This window comes from Lepisma saccharinum, chromosome 29 (assembly GCF_977018435.1).
Source record: "Lepisma saccharinum chromosome 29, izLepSacc3.1, whole genome shotgun sequence".
NCBI lineage: Eukaryota > Metazoa > Arthropoda > Insecta > Zygentoma > Lepismatidae > Lepisma > Lepisma saccharinum.
Window position 1 is genome coordinate 7,274,960 of NC_139257.1, and position 22,769 is coordinate 7,297,728.

The following is a 22,769-nucleotide window of genomic DNA, read 5'->3' on the forward strand; positions in this document are numbered from 1 at the left end:
TTTCTATGTTGTTAGAATATAAATAGTATCCTGAGAGATATTTCATACCGAGGCGACAAACCACAAGTGTCACTTGGAAGTGAGCAGTTGGTAATCAATGCAGCCTTTCGAACCATATGGACACAAGCTCTGCACCGTTTCCTCAAGGAGATTTTATACCAAAGCGACACGCTACAAATGATACGTGGATTTCACACCAAAGCGACACGGGTCTTTTGGTGCAAGGCAACTTTCATGTCGAAGCGAGATGCGACACATGTCACTTGGAATCAATCAAGAGCAACATTTCACATTGTAAAGGCATGACGGGCAGCACAGGCCAGCATTCGGTTGGTGAAATCCTCAAGCGATAAGTGTCACGTTCCGCTTTGGTGCGCAATATCCCTAAAGTAAGACACTCATTGCATCGCGCATGCTCGAACAACAAACCACGGCAACACGTTGCTAGCTATTGAGGAAATGGCCCAGTTCGAACAACACACAAGCGACAAGGAGACATGTGTGGCTTATCGTGTCGCCTAGATCTGTTGTTCGCACAATTATCAGCAAACTCTTGCTAATAGACTGAAGTGCTGCTTCAAGGCTGTCGCTTGTCACTTAGTTGGGAACTCCCCCTGTAGTGCGTCGCTTCGGTCTCGGCACCCTTCCTTTAAGGAGCTTTCCGACTGAAGTAACAAGTAGCATGCAAATACGACATATGAACGTTTCATTTGCTGTTTCGACCCTCATGCGCAATGAATGCTATTTTACAGTCTGGAAGTGTCTGTGTCACTAGTCACATCAGTGTAAACATCCCGTGTCGCTTGTCCCATTGCTCTGAAAGTTTCCTTACACCCATGTTGATGGCATTAAGGATGTTTTGTGGGTTTCCCCTTGTCGTTTCATGCAATCATCATTGCCGCAATTAGTTTAAAGCAGAAGAAAAGAGACAGTAAATATAAAAAATATAAATGCTTCAGTGTGTATATCTTTAAAAGAAATTATGATTGTGATAATAATTATGAACCTAATTCATACACAAAATTTTAGTTAACAAGAGCATTCCACACGTATTTTTTCTCCCGTATTATTAATGAAAGTATAACGATAACAGGACGTGGTCGACTGTACAGAATGTTTGTTAATATCTTTGCGATATTAAATATCATATCAATTATCACATTCATAGAAATTCTTCATGTAAAAGAATCAGACGTTGCAGTGAAAACTCCATTTACTTCCATTATAAGCAGACGAATACCATGCACCGAGACCAACACCAGCGCCTCTAGCGGTATCATATTCGAGTGGAACCAGCCAGAGAGCCCAGAACTGTGCCGTTTTCCACACTACGTTATTCAAGGAGCTGTACCAAAACTCTGCACCATTGCCTGACCTTCCCTTCACTCATCACTGTCGGTCCATAAATGGCACACAATTCCCGATGGATGTCAGCTGCATTCTGTCCTTTGGCGTTCAGAAATCGTATGACAGATCTCACTTCACATTTGGTGGGATTTTGTATTACAGCAGCCATTTCACCTTACTGCTACTCGCACGTACGCAACCCCACTCTGACGATTCTATCTCTGTTGCAAGCACAGAATACTAGGGCATGCTCCTGCGCATGCTAAACTTCATCAGTGTTGCCAACCCTGCGTAAAAAATTATCGGCCCTTTTTTTTACATACTAATTTTTATACAATACAGTTAAATTGTACATAACCAAGCTACATCACGGCCACGGAGAACAGAAGGATGATAAGTTTCACGCTTGACCAGAAATGTATTCGGGAAGTGGATGCTAATCCACATAAAAGTAAAACTGAAATAGTTCTAGATTTAGGCATCACTTATACCTATGCACAGTCATTAGTAAAATAAATGCTATTTTACACGAATTTTTAAAAATTAGGTACTAAAACTGTAAAACTATGGTGTCTACTGTAGTATTTCAGTACCAAAGTGTTCACTATTAAAGTTGCAAATGCAGGGTGGCTACTCGCCGGGAATTCCTTGAATTCTGTGAATTATTAGTGAATTATTGGCTCCAGGAATTATGCATGCATTCTGCGTGAATTTTTCTCTGTAGACGTCAAAAATTGCAACTTTTATTAATTCAAATCTCATTGAATTTATACACATTTATAAATGTCCATGAAACAATTTTTTCACAGTTTAGCATTTATGTGTATCGAGGAAGGAAAAGAAAGCTGCCTGGAGAATAAAACAGAATTGTCTCAATCTGTTTACTTTTTTTTAGTGTCCTTTGCAGAACAATACATTAGACAGACGGAAGATTGTTGCAAGATAACCTTGAAGTTGATTAGTTACATTTCAGTTTGAAATCCTTATATGTTAACAATTTTTCGTAGATTAGTATGTCCCGTAACAATTATGACTTGTGCCGGCCCCGTGGCAGAGTGATTAGCACATCGTGCTACGATGCCTGGGGTCCCGTGTTCGAATCCCGGCCTGGGCATGGATGTTTGTGAGTGTCCATTCATCAATTTCATCATATCACCACTCATCCCCATCTTCGCAAATTAGCCAAAGAGTGGCACATAAGGCGAAGTAAAATAAAGCAAGTCAATCAATCAATTATGACTTGTGTTTGTAGAGGTATTTCGAGCCTGAATATTTGAAATGGCAAATGTAACGTTACTTAAACAATCCGTACCTTAAATTAAATGTATATTTATACAGTTTAATTGAATTGTTAGAATTTTTGGATAGGTTTGCAATCACACAGATCCTTTATATTATTAATATATTTGTGTGGGGTGGCTGAGAGGCGGTAATGCCTAAGGCTGGAATAGACAAGACATCTGCTTGTAGCCTTGAATATTTGGAAAATTTTTCTTGGAAACTGGGAATTATACTTGAATTCTATCATGGTCCTAGAGTGGCCACCCTGAAATGTAATGTATTTAAAAATCAAACTTTTAGATTCATTAATTTACCACTTTATGACAGAAATAACCTGTATTATACTGTACGTTGTAACTTAAAGTAGATACCATTACAGTATTTTAATAATATGACATGGTATCTAAATCTGATTTGTGAGTAATTTTCAGTTATACATATTATTTTCTCTTGACCTTCACATATCTATAACTCAGGTTGAACTGTACATGTTGTTTTATCTTTTTCCCCACAGGAAATCGGTGGGTCTTTCCGATTTGGATCAAAACACCACATAAACAGCCACCTCTGGATTACACTGAACTGGAAGAAAGTGCAAGGGAGCATTTGTACAAGCACCCTCCACCTGTTGACTACTTAGAACTTGAGGTCAGAGAGCCAAAGTACTAGGAAGATTCAGAGAAAGACAAATTTGCAACAAATATGGCTCTTCATGTTTGGTGGCCACCTTTGGTTGTTTTGGCTTTGTTCATACTTCTCATTATTATGCTTATTCTTCGTTTTGGGCCAAGACTCTTCAGGGCACGGCATGATGTGAAAGTGCAGGATTTTGAATGGGTAACTACAAGGACCTACGAGCAGAAGGTTTCTCCTGTATAGGTATGTACCAGTTATGGTTGCAATATTTATTGAGTAGCAGACATAATACGAGAGTGGATCATTAAGTATCGCACAACAATTTTAGAAAAAAAAGTTTAATAGGTAAGACAACATAAATTATACCCAATGAAACCACATCTTTTAGCTACTTTTCGACATAGGAGCCAAGTCTTTCAACACATTTTTCCCATCATGGCACTAGTTTCAATATTCCCTGTTCATAGAACTACGTCATTCGGGAATACAACCATCTGGGAACAACCGATTGCACTTCTTCATCAGAGTTGAAGTGTTGGCCACCTAGGAATTCAGTGTGTCATGCACAATATCGCATACCATACCATAAGAAATGTTGAACTGTTCTGACAAGGTTCTCATATGGATCCGCCGGTCGTTGAGAATTGCCTGCTCGATGGCTGTAACATTCCGTTCTGTTGCAGCTGTTACTGGTCACCCGGAATGTGACGAGTCAACAAGGTTCACACGGCCTTCTTGAAAGAATGTGCACCACCTGGAGATGATGCTACGGTCCAAAGAAGTCTTCTTCCCCATACACTCCCAACATTTCCCTGTGAAATTCACTTCAGTTTTTATTTTCGCCCACAAAAAACGAACTACAGCTCTTCTCACGTTGATGACAATAACATGCAAGCCATCTTTGCTAAGTAGTTCACGCTTCTGCCGCAAGAGTTATACCTGATCGAACAAATGACATCTCTAGCACGAACTTCAAATTATACGTCTGCAAAATTTCAACGTCCCAGCCACAATAACATCGCTGGAAAAATTGTTGTGGGATAGATACTTAATGAGCCACCCTCGTATATATATTCTTCTTTGTACCTGATCAGTGGTGATTCATTTGTTTTGAGTTTTTTTACTTTTAACCACTGTATTAAATCTTTATGTACATACCTTTTGGAGACTGATTGTGTCTGAAATAGACTCTTAACCTCTTGACTACCACTACGTACGGCCCGTACGTAGCTGGTACTATTGGCCGAATAGAAAATATTCTTGCATGGTAATGGCCAAGAAAACGTACGAATGCCTCTGGTTGGGAAGGACCGAAGTCTACATGTTGCTGTGACGTCATTTGAGCACGTGACTATCGCAAGCAATGATCAAAGCACGCTCGTTATGCCATATGTTGCTGAAAGTATGTATTGAGGAGACCTGTGTGTTTGAGGCTAATAAAAAGTTAGCTAGGCGTTTTTTAGCAGAATAATATGGAGGAGGATAGTAGTTCGTCGGACAGCCTCAGTTTTTACCGAAAGTCAGAATATTTTAATCTTTTAGTAACACGACAATGCAATTATGCTCTTTGATATATGGTAAGGAGTTGGACCCCGTATAATGTGATGGGTGCAAAATAGCCTAAGTGCTGATGCACCCAAAATTTTAAATTCAAAATTCAAATTCAAAATAATGTTAATTCTAATCATTTGAGTACAAAAATTATGGAATTATCAACCAATGTGATAGATGATTTGTTTGCACTATTGCTAGGTGTCGCCTAATGCTCTCCGCATAGCATGGTCGTGGGATTCTGCTCTCTTATCTACAGGCTGGGATTCAAGAGGTTAAACACGAAATGTAGAGTTTATTTACCGACGTGACACTTTGTGAAGTCAGAATTATCCTGAGAGTTATGCAATCCACGGAAAACTGATTAATTCTGCTGTAAATATTTGAGAAGCAAAAATGAACCCCTTTATACAGGAATAAACTTGATATTCTGGTAATGACATAAATATGCTATTTTATTTTGTGTAGTAAGTACAGTTATTTAATCAAATTTTGGATTATATTCACATTTTTCAAACCAAAATGTCATTTTATATACCCCTTTTTCACTGCTAAAACAGTGAAATTTTATTTAATTTACAGCTTTTGAACCCGAAATGGACTGTTTTTGTACTGAAATTTTGCTTTTTTATTTACCAAAAATATGTGCCTCTAGTTATATCTAATAAATCATTTGTTCAGTCCCTGGACACATGATGTGTTTGGGGAGGGTGTCTGTGTGTGGAGTATAACATCTGTCGCCTTGGAGGATTATTTTCAGTGGCTAAGGCTCCACCTCGTCTGCTGGTCATAAAGACCTGTTCTAAGTGAAGGTGCCAGCGAGGAAGTGGTCCAGACTCCACCTTGTCAGAACAGGGTGGTATTCCTTGAATTCTGGGAATTATGCATGAATTCTGTTTAAATTTTTCTCCGTAGATGTGAAAAATTGCAACTTTTATTAGTCCAAATCCCACTGAATTTATACATATTTATAAATGTCCCGATGAAAGTTTTCCACACTAGATTTTATTTTTATCAAGGAAGGAAATGGAAGCTGTGTGGAAAATAAAACAAAATTATCTTGAAGATATCTTGAAGTTGGTTAAATTTGAGTTGGAAATTCTTATATAATTAACAATTTTTAGTAGATTAGTATATCCTGTAACATTTGCGAATTATACTTGATTTTTCATAGTGCTAGAGTGGCCACCTGCAGAAGGTTATGGGTTGACAATGAACTAGCAATTTTTTTTTAGTGAATCTGATTCAGTGTCGCTTACGTGCAACTGTCTGACCCTGAATGGTTGTGGGCATACAATTCTCCCAGTGCATGTGCTACACTGATCCTCATGCGTATGCTGACTGGCCAAACCTGAGTTGGAGATGTATCTGTAAAGATGCATGGCACCGTCACTTGTAACAGGTCTTTATGACCAGCAGAGGCCTCCTTGATGATGCAGTGGTAGGGAGGTCCCGGGTTCGATTCCCGGTAGAGGCACATAGTTGGTTGGATCCCACTTTAAACTACAGGTCCAGTCCCAATTAGCCTTACTGTGCATAAAGTGGATTTAAAACACCACCAATTAAAGAAAAAAATTATGGCCAGCAGACAAGGTGGAGCCTTTGCCACTGAAAATGAGACTCCAAATCACTTTTCCAGCAATGGAAGTATCTGCATATCTTTTCTAATAGCATACAGTGCGTCATATGGCTCGTATGGTTGTGAGGAGGCAGCCTCCATGGTTTGCATGACATGCTGCAAAGTGAGTAGTCCTGGGTACTAATCATGGGCAAGGTAGAATTATTTTGTTTCCTCATCTGTTCTCATTACCAAAATTAGCCTAGATAGGTACAAAAAGCAAGAAAATATGTATAGAGTGAGATGGGCTGTCATGAACAAAAGACAGGTATTTAGTTGAGCTGAGTCAGTGATCGGAAGCTTTGAAAGGAAGATTCTGAGGAGGATCTATGGGCCGATATATGAAAATGGATTATGGAGAAGAAGATATAATATGGAACTATATCAGCTTTATCAGGATGTAGAGATTGTGAAGGAAATTAAACTAACACGGCTAAGGTGGTTGGGGCATATATACCGAATGCCAGACAACATGGTGTGTAAGAAGATCACATTTACGAATATGGTTGGGGGAAGAAAAGTAGGAAGACCTCCTTTAAGGTGGGTTGATTCGTTGGAAGAGGACCTGAGTGTGCTGGGAATTAGGAGTTGGAGAAGAAAGGTTGTGAATAGAGATGGATGCCGAAGATTCTGAAGGAGGCCAGGGTCTGTGATGGACTGTAGTGCCAGGAAAGAAGAAGAAGGTAGAAAAAGCAAGAAAATATGTATAGAGTGAGATGGGCTGTCATGAACAAAAGACGGTTATTTAGTTTTGACCTTGTTTGTTTACCCAATCTTATTTCAGTTATGACAGTATATGTTCAAACAGACATATGTAGAATAGTAGTATTACTTTACTTTAATTTGAACTTAGAAGTAAATTTGCTGTCCTCTGTGGCAGAGTCGGTGGCTCAGTCGGTAACGCATCTGACTACCATGCTGAAGGTCCTGGGTTCGATCCCCGGCCGGTTTAAATCCGGAAACTTTTCTAATGTTGGAAGCGGCCCCGGCGCCCACCCAGTGTCGAATAACATGGGTACCTGGGGTAAAGGCAGTCAGGGCATGATGCTGATAACATCACCCCCATTCATGACCGGATCAAGAAAGTGTGGGGCTTTACCCCCACACCCCCTATACGCCTTCATGGCATGGTGCTAAGCACAGGGGAGCACTTTACCTTTACCTTTACCTGTGGCAGAGTGGTTAGCACATCGCGCAACGACACCAGGGGTCCTGGGTTCAAATCCTGGCCTGTGCATGGGTTTTGTGAGTGTCCATTCATCATATCATCACTCATCCCCATCTTCGCAAATTAGCCAAAAGTGGCACAAAGAGCGAAGTAAAATAAAGCAAATGATAATAATAATAATAATTAAAAGTACATTTGGGTCAAGTGGTAATTGTAAATTTAAGGATTAGGTATGAAATCCATCACTGTTAATTCATTTATACATAAAACAATGCTTTATTTTGACGAGGTTGTGCATATAATTTCCAAATATAACTTTCGAAAAAACATTAATTTGTTGTCAGAAAGTATGTATATGTATATCAGCAGGACACCTTATTATTTTTTTCAATTATACAGAAAGTAAAAATAATGCAAATTTTGCATAAATTGCAATTTATTGCAAATTTCACCACATTTTATGTATAAAGAGCAGTAAAAGCTGCAAAATTTGAACATACATACACTATGTTGCCATTCATCGTGGGACACCACTCAAAAAGTGCTTGGGATCATCTGTACACGTCATACAACCTATAAAATGCGTTGCCGGTTGAGAATACACTCATACCAGCTACAGCAGTCAATATGGACAGACGACGCAAACTGAGTGAGGCGGAAAGAGGGATGATCATTGGAGCCCACAGGTTTGGGCATTCGACCCTTGAGATTTCCAACAAATTTCAGATACCCCGGTGGACAGTGAGTGAGTGATGTTATCGTGAAATGGAAGCGAGAGAGGGTCATGACATGCCGACCCAGAACCAGTAAACCGAAAATATTGAAACGTGTGGTGAAGTCAAACCGGAAGCCATCGTTACAGATGGTGGCACAGGAGTTTTGATCGGCTTCCAGTAGTGCTGCAAGTGATCGTACTGTCCGCCGGGAGATCGTCGCACTTGGTTTTCATGGTCGCGCAGCATTTCACAAGCCGCATATCACAGCCCGCAATGCGATCCATTGGTTACAGTGGTGCAAGGAATGCCGCCATTGGGCTCTCGAACAATGGAAATTTGTCCTATGGAGTGATGAATCGCGCTACCAGATGTGGCGGTCCGATGGACGTGTGTGGGTGTGGCGTATGCCCGGTGAACAGGACTGTATCGTACCCACAGTGAAATTCGGCGCAGGTGGCATCATGGTGTGGTCCTACTCTTCATTTTATGGTCTTGGTCCTCTTTCAGGGAAACATGAATGCCGATGCGTACCAAAAAGCTCTGGCCAATTCTACGCTACCGACATTGCGGGAACAATTCGGTATTGGCCCATACCTGTTTCAGCACGACAATGCTCCATGTCATACAGCAGGCATTATTAACACGTGGTTCGGGGACATGGGTGTGCAAAAACTGGATTGGCCAGCCCAAAGTAGAGATATCAACCCCATTGAACACCTTTGGAACGAGTTGGAGCGCCTTTTGAGAGCCAGGCCATGCCGCCCAAAAAACACCACTTAGCTGTTTGCCGCTTTGCAGGAGGAATGGGGTAATATTCTCGTCGACATATATCGCAAATTGGTGGAAAGTCTTCCTCAAAGGGTTGCGGACGTCATTGTGGCGAAAGGTGGCCCTACACGATACTGATGTGGTGCTGCGACTGGATTAACGTACGTGTATGAGGTGTCCGGTGATGAATGGCAACATAGTGTAGTTGTGCAGGGTGGATACTCAACCAGGAATTCTTTGAATTCTGGGAATTATGCATGAATTATTGGCTCCGGGAATTCTGCGTGAATTTTTCTCCTTAGTCGTGAAAAATTGCAAGTTTTATTAATCCTGATCCCATTTACTTTATATAAGGGTGACCCAAATGAAACTAAAACTTTTCTCATAGCTTAACTACGCAGAGCTTTGTGTTTGCTCTGGTAGGTAGTATTGTATGTAATAAAGCATACATCGTATGCATACGTGGCATAGTCTCATGGTGCAGTGTGTTGTTTACATGTACAGAAGCAAATTCACGACATGGATTCATCCAAACGGGCCCAGCGAGCAGTTATTCACTTTTTGAAGGCAGAAGGTGTTAGTGGAGCTGATGTTTATCGTCGTATGAAGAATGTGTAGCACATCTTCGGGCCACTAAAAACATCTGAAGGGCCGCCAGTTTGCCATCGATGCTGAGGTCCATGACGCCATTGAAAATTGGTTCCATTGTCAACCACGGACGTTCTTCGCTTAGGGTATCCATGATCATTTGGAGTCGATAAGAGATTGTTTTACACGTAGTCCGCGTAAGTCAATATGGATAGCAATTTCCAGGTCAACTGTACATGATGTACATAAACTATTATGTTTGCATTCATATAAGTTGCAGTTGTTGCAAGAACTTAAATCAAATGACAAGCCACAAAGAAAAAAAAACTGACTTTTCTGTCGACCATTGTTTTCTCAGATGAAGCAACTTTTTACTTGTCTGGTTGTGTTAACAGTCACAATGTTAGAATATGGGGTTCTGAGAATCCTCATGCGTATGTGGAACATGTCCAAGACAGTCCTGAATTGAATGTTTGGTGTGCTTTAATGCATAATGAAGTCATAGACCCATTGTGGAGCAAACAATAACAGGAAATGTGTTCTATGCTCGAAAACTTTGCAGTTCCCCAATTATGTAATTTACAACCTACAGTGATATTCCAACTAGATGGTGCCCCGCCACATTGGAGCCTACAAGTGAGGGAGTATCTTGATAGGGAATTTCCTGGTCTTTGTATAGGCCGTGATGGCCAATTTTCTGGCCACCACACTCGCCTGATGTTACCCCTCCGGACTTTTTTCTCTGGGGTACAGGTACAGGCCCTACAAGAACTGCAGGACCGAATTGGAATGCGATTGCTTTTGTTATGCGTCTGATGCTACAGAATACGTGGAGAGATATTGAATTCAGGTTGCCACAAAAGGAGCTCACGTGGAGCTATACTGAGCTGTGCTGAGTTGTAACTGCTACCAATAAAACTTGGTGAGTTTATCTTCAAACTGCTTGCTTTTCTTTTTATCTACTTCTACCCATATTAAAACCACAAACTTTTAAAAACTGTCATTCCATTCCGGACACCCTGTATTTCGGGTCTGTCTGAGTAGGTGAAGTGGCAAATGTAAACTCGGCACCTTAAATTAAAGGCTATTGGCTACGTTGGAATTACACAGACCTTTTATGTTTTAAATATATATGTGTGTGTATGTGTTGCGTGGTGAGAGGCAGTAATACTTAAGTTTGGAATAGAGAAACATCTTCTTGTACCCTTGAATTTTTGGAAAGTTCACCTTGAAAACTGGGTATTTTACTTGAATTTTCTCCTGGTCCTAGAGTGGCCACACTGTTGTGCAATCCAAATTCACATTTTGTCATTATTTTAACACTTTGATAAGCTCTTTTCCTGGTATTTGAGTTATTGCCCTCCATGTTTTCAGCAGGAAATTTCTGTACCGTTTTGTTCTGTACACATTGCGCTGTTAGCCTATGGTCATAAATACCAATTTTGCTTTGTCAAGTAGAAGATGAAAACGAATGAAATTAAAACAAAATTTCCATAAATTTTCACATGGTGCATCCCCCATGGAGACAATACCATCACAAGCTTGTTTTATATGTGTGCCTCTCTCATTTAAAAATTACACACTTGTTGCTTCTTTTCGAGGATAAAATGATTTACGAAGTACAACCAGAAGTTTTTTTAAATTTTTTATACATATCTTGGAACGGATTTATACAGGGTGTATCATAAGTAATGGTGCAAACTAACACAGTTGAAAGTACACAATAATAGAAGCAAAAAGTCTCAGTAAACATTGGTCTGCAAACGAGCCATTTTCGAGATCATTGTGAACGTGTGGTTACAAGCAACCACTGACTTCATTGTTTGCAAACGTCGTCCTAGTTGGTAAAATGCTAAGAATGTGTGGTGAGAAACCATCACTGATTTTATTTTGTAAACACCGAGTGCTTTACTCCTTGCACGTTCCGAGGTTTTCTCCTTGTTGACAAAACAGATCATTTCCGAGAGGTGGAGTTGTAATCAAACAGGATGGATACAAGCAGTACAGAGAATTGTACATGCTTGTGACCAATTCCGAAATGCACCGGGTGTGTTTGAAAGAATTTGAAACTCAATGCAGAATCGCGTACAGTATTGCATCCAGATGCAAGGATGACACTTTGAACACCTCCTTTAACAGGTACAAGTGTACAGTAATTGTAACATGTAACATACTAACATTTGTTAAAGTATGAATTAAAGAATGTTCAATTGAGATCTCCATTTACTTTTCTTACTGTTTTATTAGCATTTTACCAACTAGGACGACGTTTACAAACAATTAAGTCAGTAGTGGCATGTAACCACACATTCGCAATTATCTCATTGTCTTGTCGTTTGCAGACCTATGTTTACCGAGATTTTTTGTATCTATTAACATGTACTTTCAACTGTGCCAGTTCACGCCATTACTTATGATAACACCCTGTATGTAGTGTGCTAGATATGTAAATACATATTTATTTATTTTCACCAAAATATTGAGTTAAATATGTACTTAAAATTGTAAAAATTTAACTTTTTAATAATATAAGGCACATCATGAGCTACATAAAACACAGTATGCTTACATTGATATTAACTGTAAAACAACACAAAATGTGTTTTCATTTTCTGTTTACAAAACAATGAATAAAAAAAATTGCTGCAAGTGTTCGAACAAAAATTTCCTTCTGTTGTCTTTTAAAAAGACTAACTAAAACTGCTTTCAATGTCGCTAGAAGTAATGGGAGTATTTCAAATTTGTCAGCTATTCGCAAGAAATTCACCTCTTTCGGTCACACGAGAACATGTAGTTATTGCGTGAATATGGAGTGTATACAGGGTGTATCATAAGTAATGGCGCAAACTGACATAGTTGAAAGTACACTAGAATAGAAGCAAAAAATCTCAGTAAACATAGGTCTGCAAACGAGCCATTTTCGAGATAATTGCGAATGTGTTTTGTTATTTAGTGTCACTTTTATGCCACTTTTGGCTAATGGCAACGATGAGGATGAGTGATAATATGAAATGATGAAGGGATGCCCAAAAGGGAAACACATGCTCATGCCAGGATTTGAACCCAAGGCCCCTGGCATCTTAGTGCTGTATAAAATGATTACACATCTTAACCTCTTGGATCCCAAGCATCTCGAACGAGATACCCAAAAGTAAGCCTCACGGTCCCAAGCGTCTCAATCGAGATGCTGTGTCAAGGTCGTAGTTTTTACGTTATAACTTTTCTATTTTTGGGTAGAATTTCGATTTTTCTTTTTATATATTGTTCCTAACACATGTATTTAACAGAAATGTTTTTTTGCATTTCTTTTTGTCTTCATGAAAATGAAGGGGGAAAGGCAGGAAAAGGGACTTCTCTTTTGCATCTCTTTTCAAGGTCAAATTTTTGCCGACAAAGGAAGACCGGCTTTGTTGTTCTAAAGCAATGCTTTTCACTCCCTCCTGTGCATTCAAAGGAAGCTTGTTTATCAGTATCCGATGTCAAAATGAAAGTTTTCCATGAGGGCGCAATCAGGGGTGGGGGAGGGGAAGACTGGTTGTTGAATCTGCGTTGTGAGAATGGAATTTCGAAGCGCTCTGAAGGAAACCTTTGTTTTTTTTTTTAGCACAAGTGTCCACAAGTGGCAACAGGGGTTACCCAGCATTGTCTAAAAATAGAATTTCAAGCAGCTGCAAGAATTGACGCTAATTTTTCACTACGTTCTAGCTTTTCGTCCGTGAATGTTGTGCATTGGTGTCGTTTTGTGCCCAAGTGCGACGACATTTTTTGGGTGAAGTGACAATTTTTTAAAATAATTTTTGGGGGTTTTCTCCCTTACCCCTCCATATATACGCCAAATTTGCATAAATTTTGCATTTTGACATTTTTTCGGGGGGGGGGGGGGAACACCATTTTTAAGAGAAGTATTTTTGAGGGGATTTCCCCCCTTTCCCCCTCCATATGTATGCCGAATGTGCATAAATGATATATCGTCTGAATCTGTGATTCATTCTGCATACAACGGTATATCGTTCATATCTCCAGGGCAAATAGTCTCTGAGCTAAAGTCATTTCAAGGTACCGCTGCATTTTGAAGCTTGAATCAGTGGCGTGCCGACCATTCCTTTTGGGGGTACAACTCAAGTTACATTGGTCATACGATAATAATGCAAATATTTTTGTGTTCCTTACATGTCGCGATAATTTCTATGTGCATTTTGTACTTTTCATATCCTTTATTTCAGGGGGGGCAGGGAGGGGGGGGAGAAACCCCATTTTAAAAAAAGTATTTTCAGGGGATTTCCCCCCTTTCCCCGTTCATATTTACACCGAATATGCATAAATTATATATCTTCTGAATCTGTGATTCATTCTGCGTACAACGGTATATCACTCATCTCTCTAAGGCAATTAGTCTCCGATCTACACTCATTTAATTGAAACTGCATTTTGCTCAAAATCGGCTTGGTCACCAAGGGGGTTACCTGTGAAAATGACCTTAGGTTCCAAAAGGTTAAACCAACAAAGGATCGTAAAATATTCAATTCACACTTGGTAACTCGTCATATTTTCAAATGTGGAAAATAACTCAATGGCTCTGTGAGTTTGGAGACCTCTCGTCTACAGAATTGAAGAATGGAAGTGATATACTGAAAATCCATTTAACCCATTTAACTTTTCACATGGGTGGATGGGACCCAATGCCAAAACAAAGTGAAATCAATTTTCCAAGGGCACACTAGAGCCCTACTGCCTTTTTCTTCTTTTATCCTTCTTACCCATGGCACGACTCAACTTTCTGCACCAAAGTGCCATTTTATGTTCACACTGACTGTCATGTGGCTGTGAACTAATAGTGTCATATTTGCATTAAAACACATGTTGTTTATTGGCAGAATGTAGAATCAGGTGTGAATTTTCCATGACACTTTTCTGTATCCCCTGATCCCCATGCAGTGTGAATATAATCAAGACTTTTCAGCACATTTAATTTTCAATCTGTTCTACTCATTCCAAATGAATCATTTCCATTATCAAATTCTTCTGTTTAACAAGACGTTACAGATTGTCATAAAACTGTACAGGTGTTCCAAAATTATGTGTACACACACTGAAGGTATATAACAGAGAAACTATTAAAGTTAACATGACTGAACTTTTTATATATTTGAAGCTGCAATGTCTACATTGAGTGTGTGCAGGCAGTAGGCATTAGTGTAACAGAATTGCAGAGGTGAGCAATTTTTCTTTGGAGCAACTTAAGTGTCGAATATCCACCCAGATCTCCCCATTTAACACCGTTAGATTTCTACCTGTGAGGAACCGAAGAACGATGTGTATGCCACACTTGATGACATGCAACGTGGGAGTGAGGTTACCTGTGCTTCTCTTCCCTGTTGAAGCTGGCCCCCGTGGCAGAGTGGTTAGCACATCATGTTACGACACCAGAGATCCGGGTTTGAATCCTGGCCTGGGCATGGATGTTTGTGAATGATGTTTCATCATATCATCACTCACTCCCATCTGTGCAAATTAGCCAAAAGTGGCACAACAAGCGAAGTAAAATAAAGCAAATCAATCTATCAATCTTCCCGTGAAAACCTGAAAACCATATGTGCTTGTTGTTGATTTGTCCACCTGGCCCATAGCGTTGCAAACAATGTAATTCTGCCAATGATTGCAGGTCCTTTTCTTTCAAGAGAGAGAAAAGAAATGAAAGAGAGGGAGAGGGAAGGTCTCTCTCTCTCTATCCCTCTCTCTTCTCTCTCTCTCTCTCTCTCTCTCTCTTTTTTTTCTGCAGAGAGATAAAGAGAGGTGGATGGAAGAGAAAGAGAGGGAGAGAAGAATCATTCAGGCATGTGACATAAAAAAATCTTGCTTGCTGTTATTAACGTTCAAAGAGTGTAACTACTATTTTGGGACACACTGGGTAGGTGCTGAAGCAAGGAGGATGTTTCGGGTTCACACCAACCAGGTGACACCTCTCCCTCACAATTTAACATACTGCTCACAGGTTAAACACACAAAAAACGTATGCATCTAATATAGAACCCTCCCAAATAAAAATATATAGTCAGAATCAAATTACTAATCACATACTTCGAGACTCTTGGAATAAAAACCTGTATTCTCCGAACATTATCTGAGTCACAGTAAGTTCCAAAAGTCCCATATCCCACAGTGATGCTTCTTGATACAGATATGCATCAGCTTGGCATCAAAGAGTTAATGAAAGGATATACATTGGCTATAGATATAATGGTAAACTTTCTTACATCGATAGTTTTTTTTCATTCCACTGGCTTGTGTTCCTGTGTTAAGGAATTCTTGATAGTTAAATATGAGGGTAAGTCATTAAATAACAGGAATTTTATTCAAAACGTCATGGAAATTTATGCACAAAGAAAATTTGTATTTCGAGACTCAAACAGCGCGTCATTTAGTGCACTGTTTCCAATTCAAAACTACTTCTGCAAAATATGCCTGCAACAACACTGGAGTGCAGGATCGCAGTGTAATGTTGTGCAGTTCTTTAGAGCAGTTCAGTGTTTCTTCTATTGTATTGTAATAATTTTGTGGCGAAATAACTCTTGTCAAGATGGACAATATAGCTATGGTAGGTTTTGTGGTTATGGCAGGTGCGTACCATGAACTTCTAAAGAAGAGGCGAAAACGACCTACATGGTGGATTAGAAGTTTTGTAGCAAAAATAAATTTGGAAGAAGCATATAACTCCATATTGTCCACAAAACAAACACTCACTTATAACTAGACAACCAACTACAACATCTACACTCAAATAACAGAACGTTGTGTCCAGTGGCGTGGTGTGGGATTTTTAAAAGTATTACATGTTATCAGTAGGACATTTAAGAAGGAGCCGTAAGATCCACCTCATCCCCCCCCCCCTTTCCATGTCTTCCAAGTAGTTCGTATAATATTATTTGGTACGGCTGCAATTCAATACTAGATTTTGGTAAAGTTATTAATCAGGAAAAAATGTTGACATAAGCACTGAAGTGAAATCGCAAACATTGGTTGTTGACATGATAAACATTAGCCTAATATAGAAATACGTAATTTGATACTTACAGAAACATCGAAGTAATTAACACCGCTTGTTAATTAATTGAGAATGCGTGAAAACGACAAAAGGACAAAAGGCACCACTCACAAAACTTGCACTGCACAGTCCCTCCCCGATGTTTACTTTTGTAACATGTGAAGCACCCTCCTTGCCCCCTCCCCCCTCAGCATCGGCGCTTCCTCAATAGCCAACATTTCCTCCAGAACCTTACGCTGCAAGAAGTCCAGTTCTACTACTGTTGCCATCTTTGTTCTTTTGAAACCAGATTTGCCCAAATTGCAAAACATTTCGTTTCAAATAAGAAGTATGTAGAGTAGATTTAGTCTTCATCTGTTTCCTAACTACTCCCACTCCCATGTTTCGCTAAATCCACAGAATCTCATTTCTGACACCACTACTATTTCGTATATTTTACGTTCCTTGCTACCTTTAAGGCTTTCGCTTTATAGTATAATCGTAATCGTGACTATGAGGATGCATGGCGAATTATTGAAATATTCTTTTTTTATTTTGTGTATGTAATTATTAATTTTTATAATTATGTAAGTAAAAGAATAACAACAAACATTGAAATAATCATTTCTTGTTGAGGATTCGAACCTGCGACACCTGACACTTCAGAGCATGCTAAGATAACAATTGGAAAATTATTCTTCTAAGTAATGTTTTCACCTGAAAACAGTGCTGCTACCTCAAAAACATTGCTTCAATCCGAAATTATTGCATTCCTGCAACAACGTATGTAAATCTCAATCGGCCCTTTCAACAATTATCACAAATTCCTGTAACCGAAATACTGTAATATTATATGTGTGAAATATAGAATTTTAGGTTGACATTTTTAGAAGGACAGCGAACCCCTTGACCATTCCTATCCCTCTCCTCTCCTTGCGGATGATGTCGAATAAGGACAAAGAGGACTTTCGTATTTGCTGATATTTAGTGTAAATACAAAATATCACTTGGTAGTTTGCCTTTCCCCAGTGCGAGTGGACACCTTCAGAGTAAGATAGACCCGATTAGGCAACTTAGCTCTTTTCTGTCAATTGAATATGGCAGCACTGATCTGTATCCGGTAAGGATCACTGGCAACTGTGGCGGCTAAACAGGCATGGCAATAACCCGCCTCCTCCTCCCGCCATAACAGTCTTTGCCGCTACGCGAAGTCTTCCTTGCGTGGGCTCATGGCCCTTTCCTCATCTTGCCTCGGGAGGGTATCGGATCAATCCTCTTCTTCGCTTTTGCCGGTGTCAGAAAAAATGTCAGTCTGCAATATTTACTTTACGACAATATTACCAGTTTATGTATGTAATAATATTTTAAGACAGGTTCTTCAATTCTTTATATTTTGTTGTTACCTGCGGTAACAGCGGTTACATGCACGCCATGCCTCTGGTTGTGTCGTGATGCCGCTTCAGTCCAGCGAGCACTTGGTTGTAGTCACGTCGTCTGTTTCTACTCTAGTGCACATGCCCGTGGCCCAGGAACTTCCTCTAGGCTGTTTCCATTGTCCGCGGCGCAAGTTGTGCGTGAAAATAGTTTGGGACAATTTTGTCCCTGGCACTTGCGCCGCAGCATGTTTGCAGACAGTTTCCATTTCAACAAAAGCTTGGCACATGCCGCAAATCACGTTGTGCGGCAAATTTGTTGTAATGGAAACAGGCCTTAGCAACTCACCATAAAGGTGTCGTGACTAAAGGCCAGTATGCACTTGCACAATAGCTCATACAGCTTGGCCGCTCCGCTTTTGACTTGCACCGTAGAATAGCAACGAAGGATTATCGCTTTTTGTGGTCAGTGTGTATGAATGGACAGAAAGATCCATTTTTAAAAACGGAAGACAAAATGTCGGTGATGAACACTGGAGTGGGAGGCCACTTTACATGGCAACTGAGGCAGTGAAACAGCAGATCGACCAGCAAATTCATTAATTTGGTACTCTCTCCCTCTGACCACAAAAAAATGTGCAAGTCAACTGTGGAGCGAGCGGTCATGTTGTTTGAACTACTGCACAGGTACATACTGCTCAATCGTCATGACATCTTTATGGCATGTTGCTAAGGAACCATTTTAAGTCTCGAAATATAATTTTTAGTAGTGCATAAATCTCCATGAAGTTTAGAATAAAATTCCTGTTATTTAATGACTTACCCTTGTATTTATTTGTTTATGATCTACAGGAAAAGAATGTTGGTGAATCTATGATTTTTATAGTTGTGTGTTACTAAAATTATGCATCTATGTGGACAATTTCTGTTCAACTAAAAATACAAATTTTAGCATAAGTAACGAAAAAGTCCATAAATGTTTGTAAATAATGTTGTTTCCAATTTTCTTATTTCTCAGTTGGAAGTTGGTGGATTTTGGAATTTTGATCGAAATGGCATACAAGAACAGAACTGGAACTGAAGTGGATCAGAGTAACTGTACAGGATGTATTGTTGGTTGCATTGAGCTGCTCAACTAATCTCAGTTACCAAAGGGATTGCAAGCAAACTACTTGAAGATCCATCACATTCATAAGAAATATGGCCTTTCATGTGTTTTGGCCCCCTCTTGTTGTTTTAGCCTTATTTGTAATTCTTGTAATTATGCTCATACTTCGATTTGGGTCAAGGGTACTGAAGGCAAGACATGTTGCAAGAGAGCAGAATCTTACTCATGAAATTGGTAGAGCGTATGAAGAAGAGATCATTCTTGAATCGACATATTCCTGAAAACATATTTTAAAAACTAATGTGGTTGAAAAATTACTATTCTTGTCCATAAAATTAATGTGAAATTTTCACTGTCATTTAAATTTGAACATTAGTTCACATGTGTTAAATATGAATTTGTTTTAACCGTTATTCATTGTCTTGAAGGATTTTGCAATATTCATTACTAGTATTAGTGATCTCAGAATAATTAATTTCTTCTAATAAGTGGACTTAAGACATATAGTTAGAATGTAAACGCAGCAATCTACAGTATACTTCAGAAGTGCCTTTTCAGAAAAATACACACTACACCATTCCGTAGTGCATTTTGTGGATATATATATACACCATCTGCAATCTCTTGAACCATTCCAAAATGGTTAACTCGTGAGTCTCAAACACTTCTAAAAATGTAACGTATGCCGTCCATTTTTGTAGAATAACTACTTTTGTAGTACATTTTTTATCATGCTTTAGAGATTTAGGTTTTAACAGTTCTTGACAGCAAATGCTGTTTTTATTAGTAATATTCTTACAAAGTGTATTTTGTAATATTTTTGACTTGGGCATCAAAAGGTATGTGAATGTTGATAAAGGTTTGCTTTTCATATTTTTTACCCATATCCCAACAACATAAATATTTATTTAAAAATGAAGTGTTGCATGTAATTTGCAATAGATTTGATGTGAAAATAAATCAACCATATCATGTAAATAGAATAAATTATAATAGTGACAATATGTGCGCACAAGTGCCGCTTCATTTAAGTATTTCATACTCGTCAATAAGAACTTTATCCAGATGTGAAAAATACCAGGGTGTTCAAAAAAATGTATACACACTTTAAAATGTAATAACTGCTATATTATTGTGAGTATTACAACAATACAAAGATAAAAGTTACAACATAGACACAGTTTCTGCATGCAATTACAATAAGTGCTCAAACTGCAAACCACCAGCCTGCAAACACCTTTGCACACGATGCTGTACATTCCTGATGACGTGTTCCAAAGTAGCCACAGGGATTGCTGCCCTAGCCATTTCAATTTCATGGCGTAGGTCCACTAGTGACCGTGGCTTCTTACTGTACACTATGTCCTTGACGGTCCTCCACAAATAAAATCTAGGGGTTTAAATCAGGCCAACGGGGCAGGTACCCTTCGTCCTATCCAACATCCTGGTACAGTGTTATCCAGGCACATCTGCATGAAAGTGCAGTCGGGCGCCATCTTGTTGAATACGAAATGGATCGTCACCAAACAAAGCCCTAATGGATGGTAAAAGTAATGTGTCCAGCATCTCCAAGTAAGCCTGGTCAGTAACCGTACCTTGGGAAAATGACATGCTATTAAAGTGTGTAACATTTTTTTTAACATGACTAAACACATGCAATTTGTTAAATGTAGTTGTACATAATTGTTTTGCATAAGTATTTTCAGGTTCATCAACATTTGCAGTTTGGAATCTTTTTATCTTAATGTTATGTAATAATAAGCTGTGTTTGTCATGCCTTGAGTATGCACGTATGGGAGAGGATTAAATGAAAATAATGCTTATTTTTATTGGCCGCAGCCTCATCTATCGGCACCCATTGACAACAGCTATTTCAGTATGAAATCAAGATTCATTCTTTCAAACTTTGAATGAAATGGAAAAATATTAATATTCTATAGTGCTTTCTCATTTTGTTTTCATTATCTATTATATGCATTGTTATTATTTATTCTATTGAAAGTACTTGATGGATCTGGATATATAGTAACTGTCAAACAATTGCTGTACATAAATCATAACATATTCCAGATTCGAGAGAGAGAAACATTAATAATGAAACTTTAATTTGAAGAGTATATTATTTTTTTAACTCCTGTCATATTGGCCATTAAAGAGTTTTTTTAACTACAAACTTCATAAATTATAATGGACAGGTTTGTAATTTTTTTTGACTGTCCATCTTATGTGCCCATCATATTTGTGTGTAATTCTTTTTTTATGTTTGACGTATTGTGAAGAGCAAACTTTTAAATTAAAATTAGTACTTTGTTCCATTGAGGTATTGTTAGTAGTATTGTTGTAGGTATTCTGCTGTCAGTTTTTGGCAGAGAGCAGCTATTGTAGGCCTTTTTTGTATTATAGAAAACTACAGGATGGCTGGAAAGTTCCTTTACATTGAATTTGAAATTATGTTATGTACACAGTACTTCCTATAGATTCTAAATGTGTGTGGATTTCTCCATGTTTGTAGCATAGCCTTATGTGCCTCTATGTCCCATTGTTCATCTGCAACAGCATATTGTGTGTTACATTTTGAAACACTGCAGAAACTGTATCTTTAAGCTGCTCATTGTCGGGATTATCAGTATTTCCGCACCAAGACCTCAGAGTGCATTATCAGGTGCTGACATCAAGGCTACTTGCAGGCCAAGGCAATGGAGCTAGAGATTCTGCTGACCCATGTTCGATCCTGTGATTTGCAAAAAAATTTGTCCAGCTGTCTGCGGCCAATGAAAGCGATATGTGCTGGTACGTTGTGATGTTGAAACCAAAACAGTGTCGACGATTCATTTTGCCAACTGCAAACAACCACTCACTGATCATTCTCAGATAAATGTGCTGATTAAGAGAGCCATTGACAAAATAAGGACTAAGCAGGTGTTCCGATGTCATCGCTGCCCAAACCATAACATGAGGCGAATTGTGCTCAATTTGATTAAAAAAGTTAAGAAAAAGATGTTCGTACACCCACACACATGCCACCAAACGCTTTTCCACAGTGAAAGCACTTGTATCCGTCATCACGACTTGCCCGGAATGTTCGCACATTTTTTCTCCCACCAGAGGCAGCATGGTAGTAAATGGTGCCAGTCGCATCTTGAAGAGACCCATTTAATAATCCTGACAATCGTATAGTGTACAATTTGTGACAAACATACAGTGTAAAGGGATTTTCCGTCCACACTGTAGGTGCAGAAGAAGTTACCTTCATTTGAATTGTAATATTATTGCTTGCAGCTTTTGTATTTCTTGTTCTGGATATTTCATTCAAGTTCTGTTGACAAATATTTTACAACATGTTCTACACATTATCACATTCTCTTAGAAGTTGATATTATTGTTGCTTCTTTAACAAAGAGTAAACCAAATTTATTTAGGGCATTGCTTCAAAAAAGCCTACTATGTTTTCTAACCTTATAAGTTTTATATTGATTTTATGTTTTGGGATCACAGAAAAATTAATTCTTATATTAACTTTTATATCCAAATGATAAATGTTCCTTTTAAGAAATGCTATAGTGATACTTTGCTAAGCTAAAAGGATGTGTAATA

The 22,769-nt window shown here is 38.8% G+C and overlaps 2 protein-coding genes across 4 annotated transcripts in view; both read left to right on the plus strand.

The window, feature by feature from the left end:
- wrm1 (wurmchen 1 transmembrane protein) overlaps positions 1-3,297 on the plus strand; it is a 31,709-nt gene extending 28,412 nt beyond the window's left edge. The window contains exon 3 of the mRNA XM_083114786.1: positions 3,143-3,297. Within this exon, the coding sequence (XP_082970912.1) occupies positions 3,143-3,297 (155 nt within the window). The remainder of the gene's footprint in view (positions 1-3,142) is intronic.
- A 33-nt stretch (positions 3,298-3,330) lies between these two features.
- wrm2 (wurmchen 2 transmembrane micropeptide) overlaps positions 3,331-22,769 on the plus strand; it is a 66,497-nt gene continuing 47,058 nt past the window's right edge. The window contains exons 1-2 of one of the 3 annotated variants that reach the window (XM_083114787.1): positions 3,331-3,507; positions 19,086-19,265. In XM_083114787.1, coding sequence (XP_082970913.1) covers positions 3,331-3,507 — 177 coding nt within the window. In that variant the 3' untranslated portion in view covers positions 19,086-19,265. Of the gene's footprint in view, positions 3,508-5,016; positions 5,164-19,085; positions 19,266-22,769 lie in introns of those variants that run through there. The other 2 variants (XM_083114789.1, XM_083114788.1) reach the window with 2 other exon arrangements.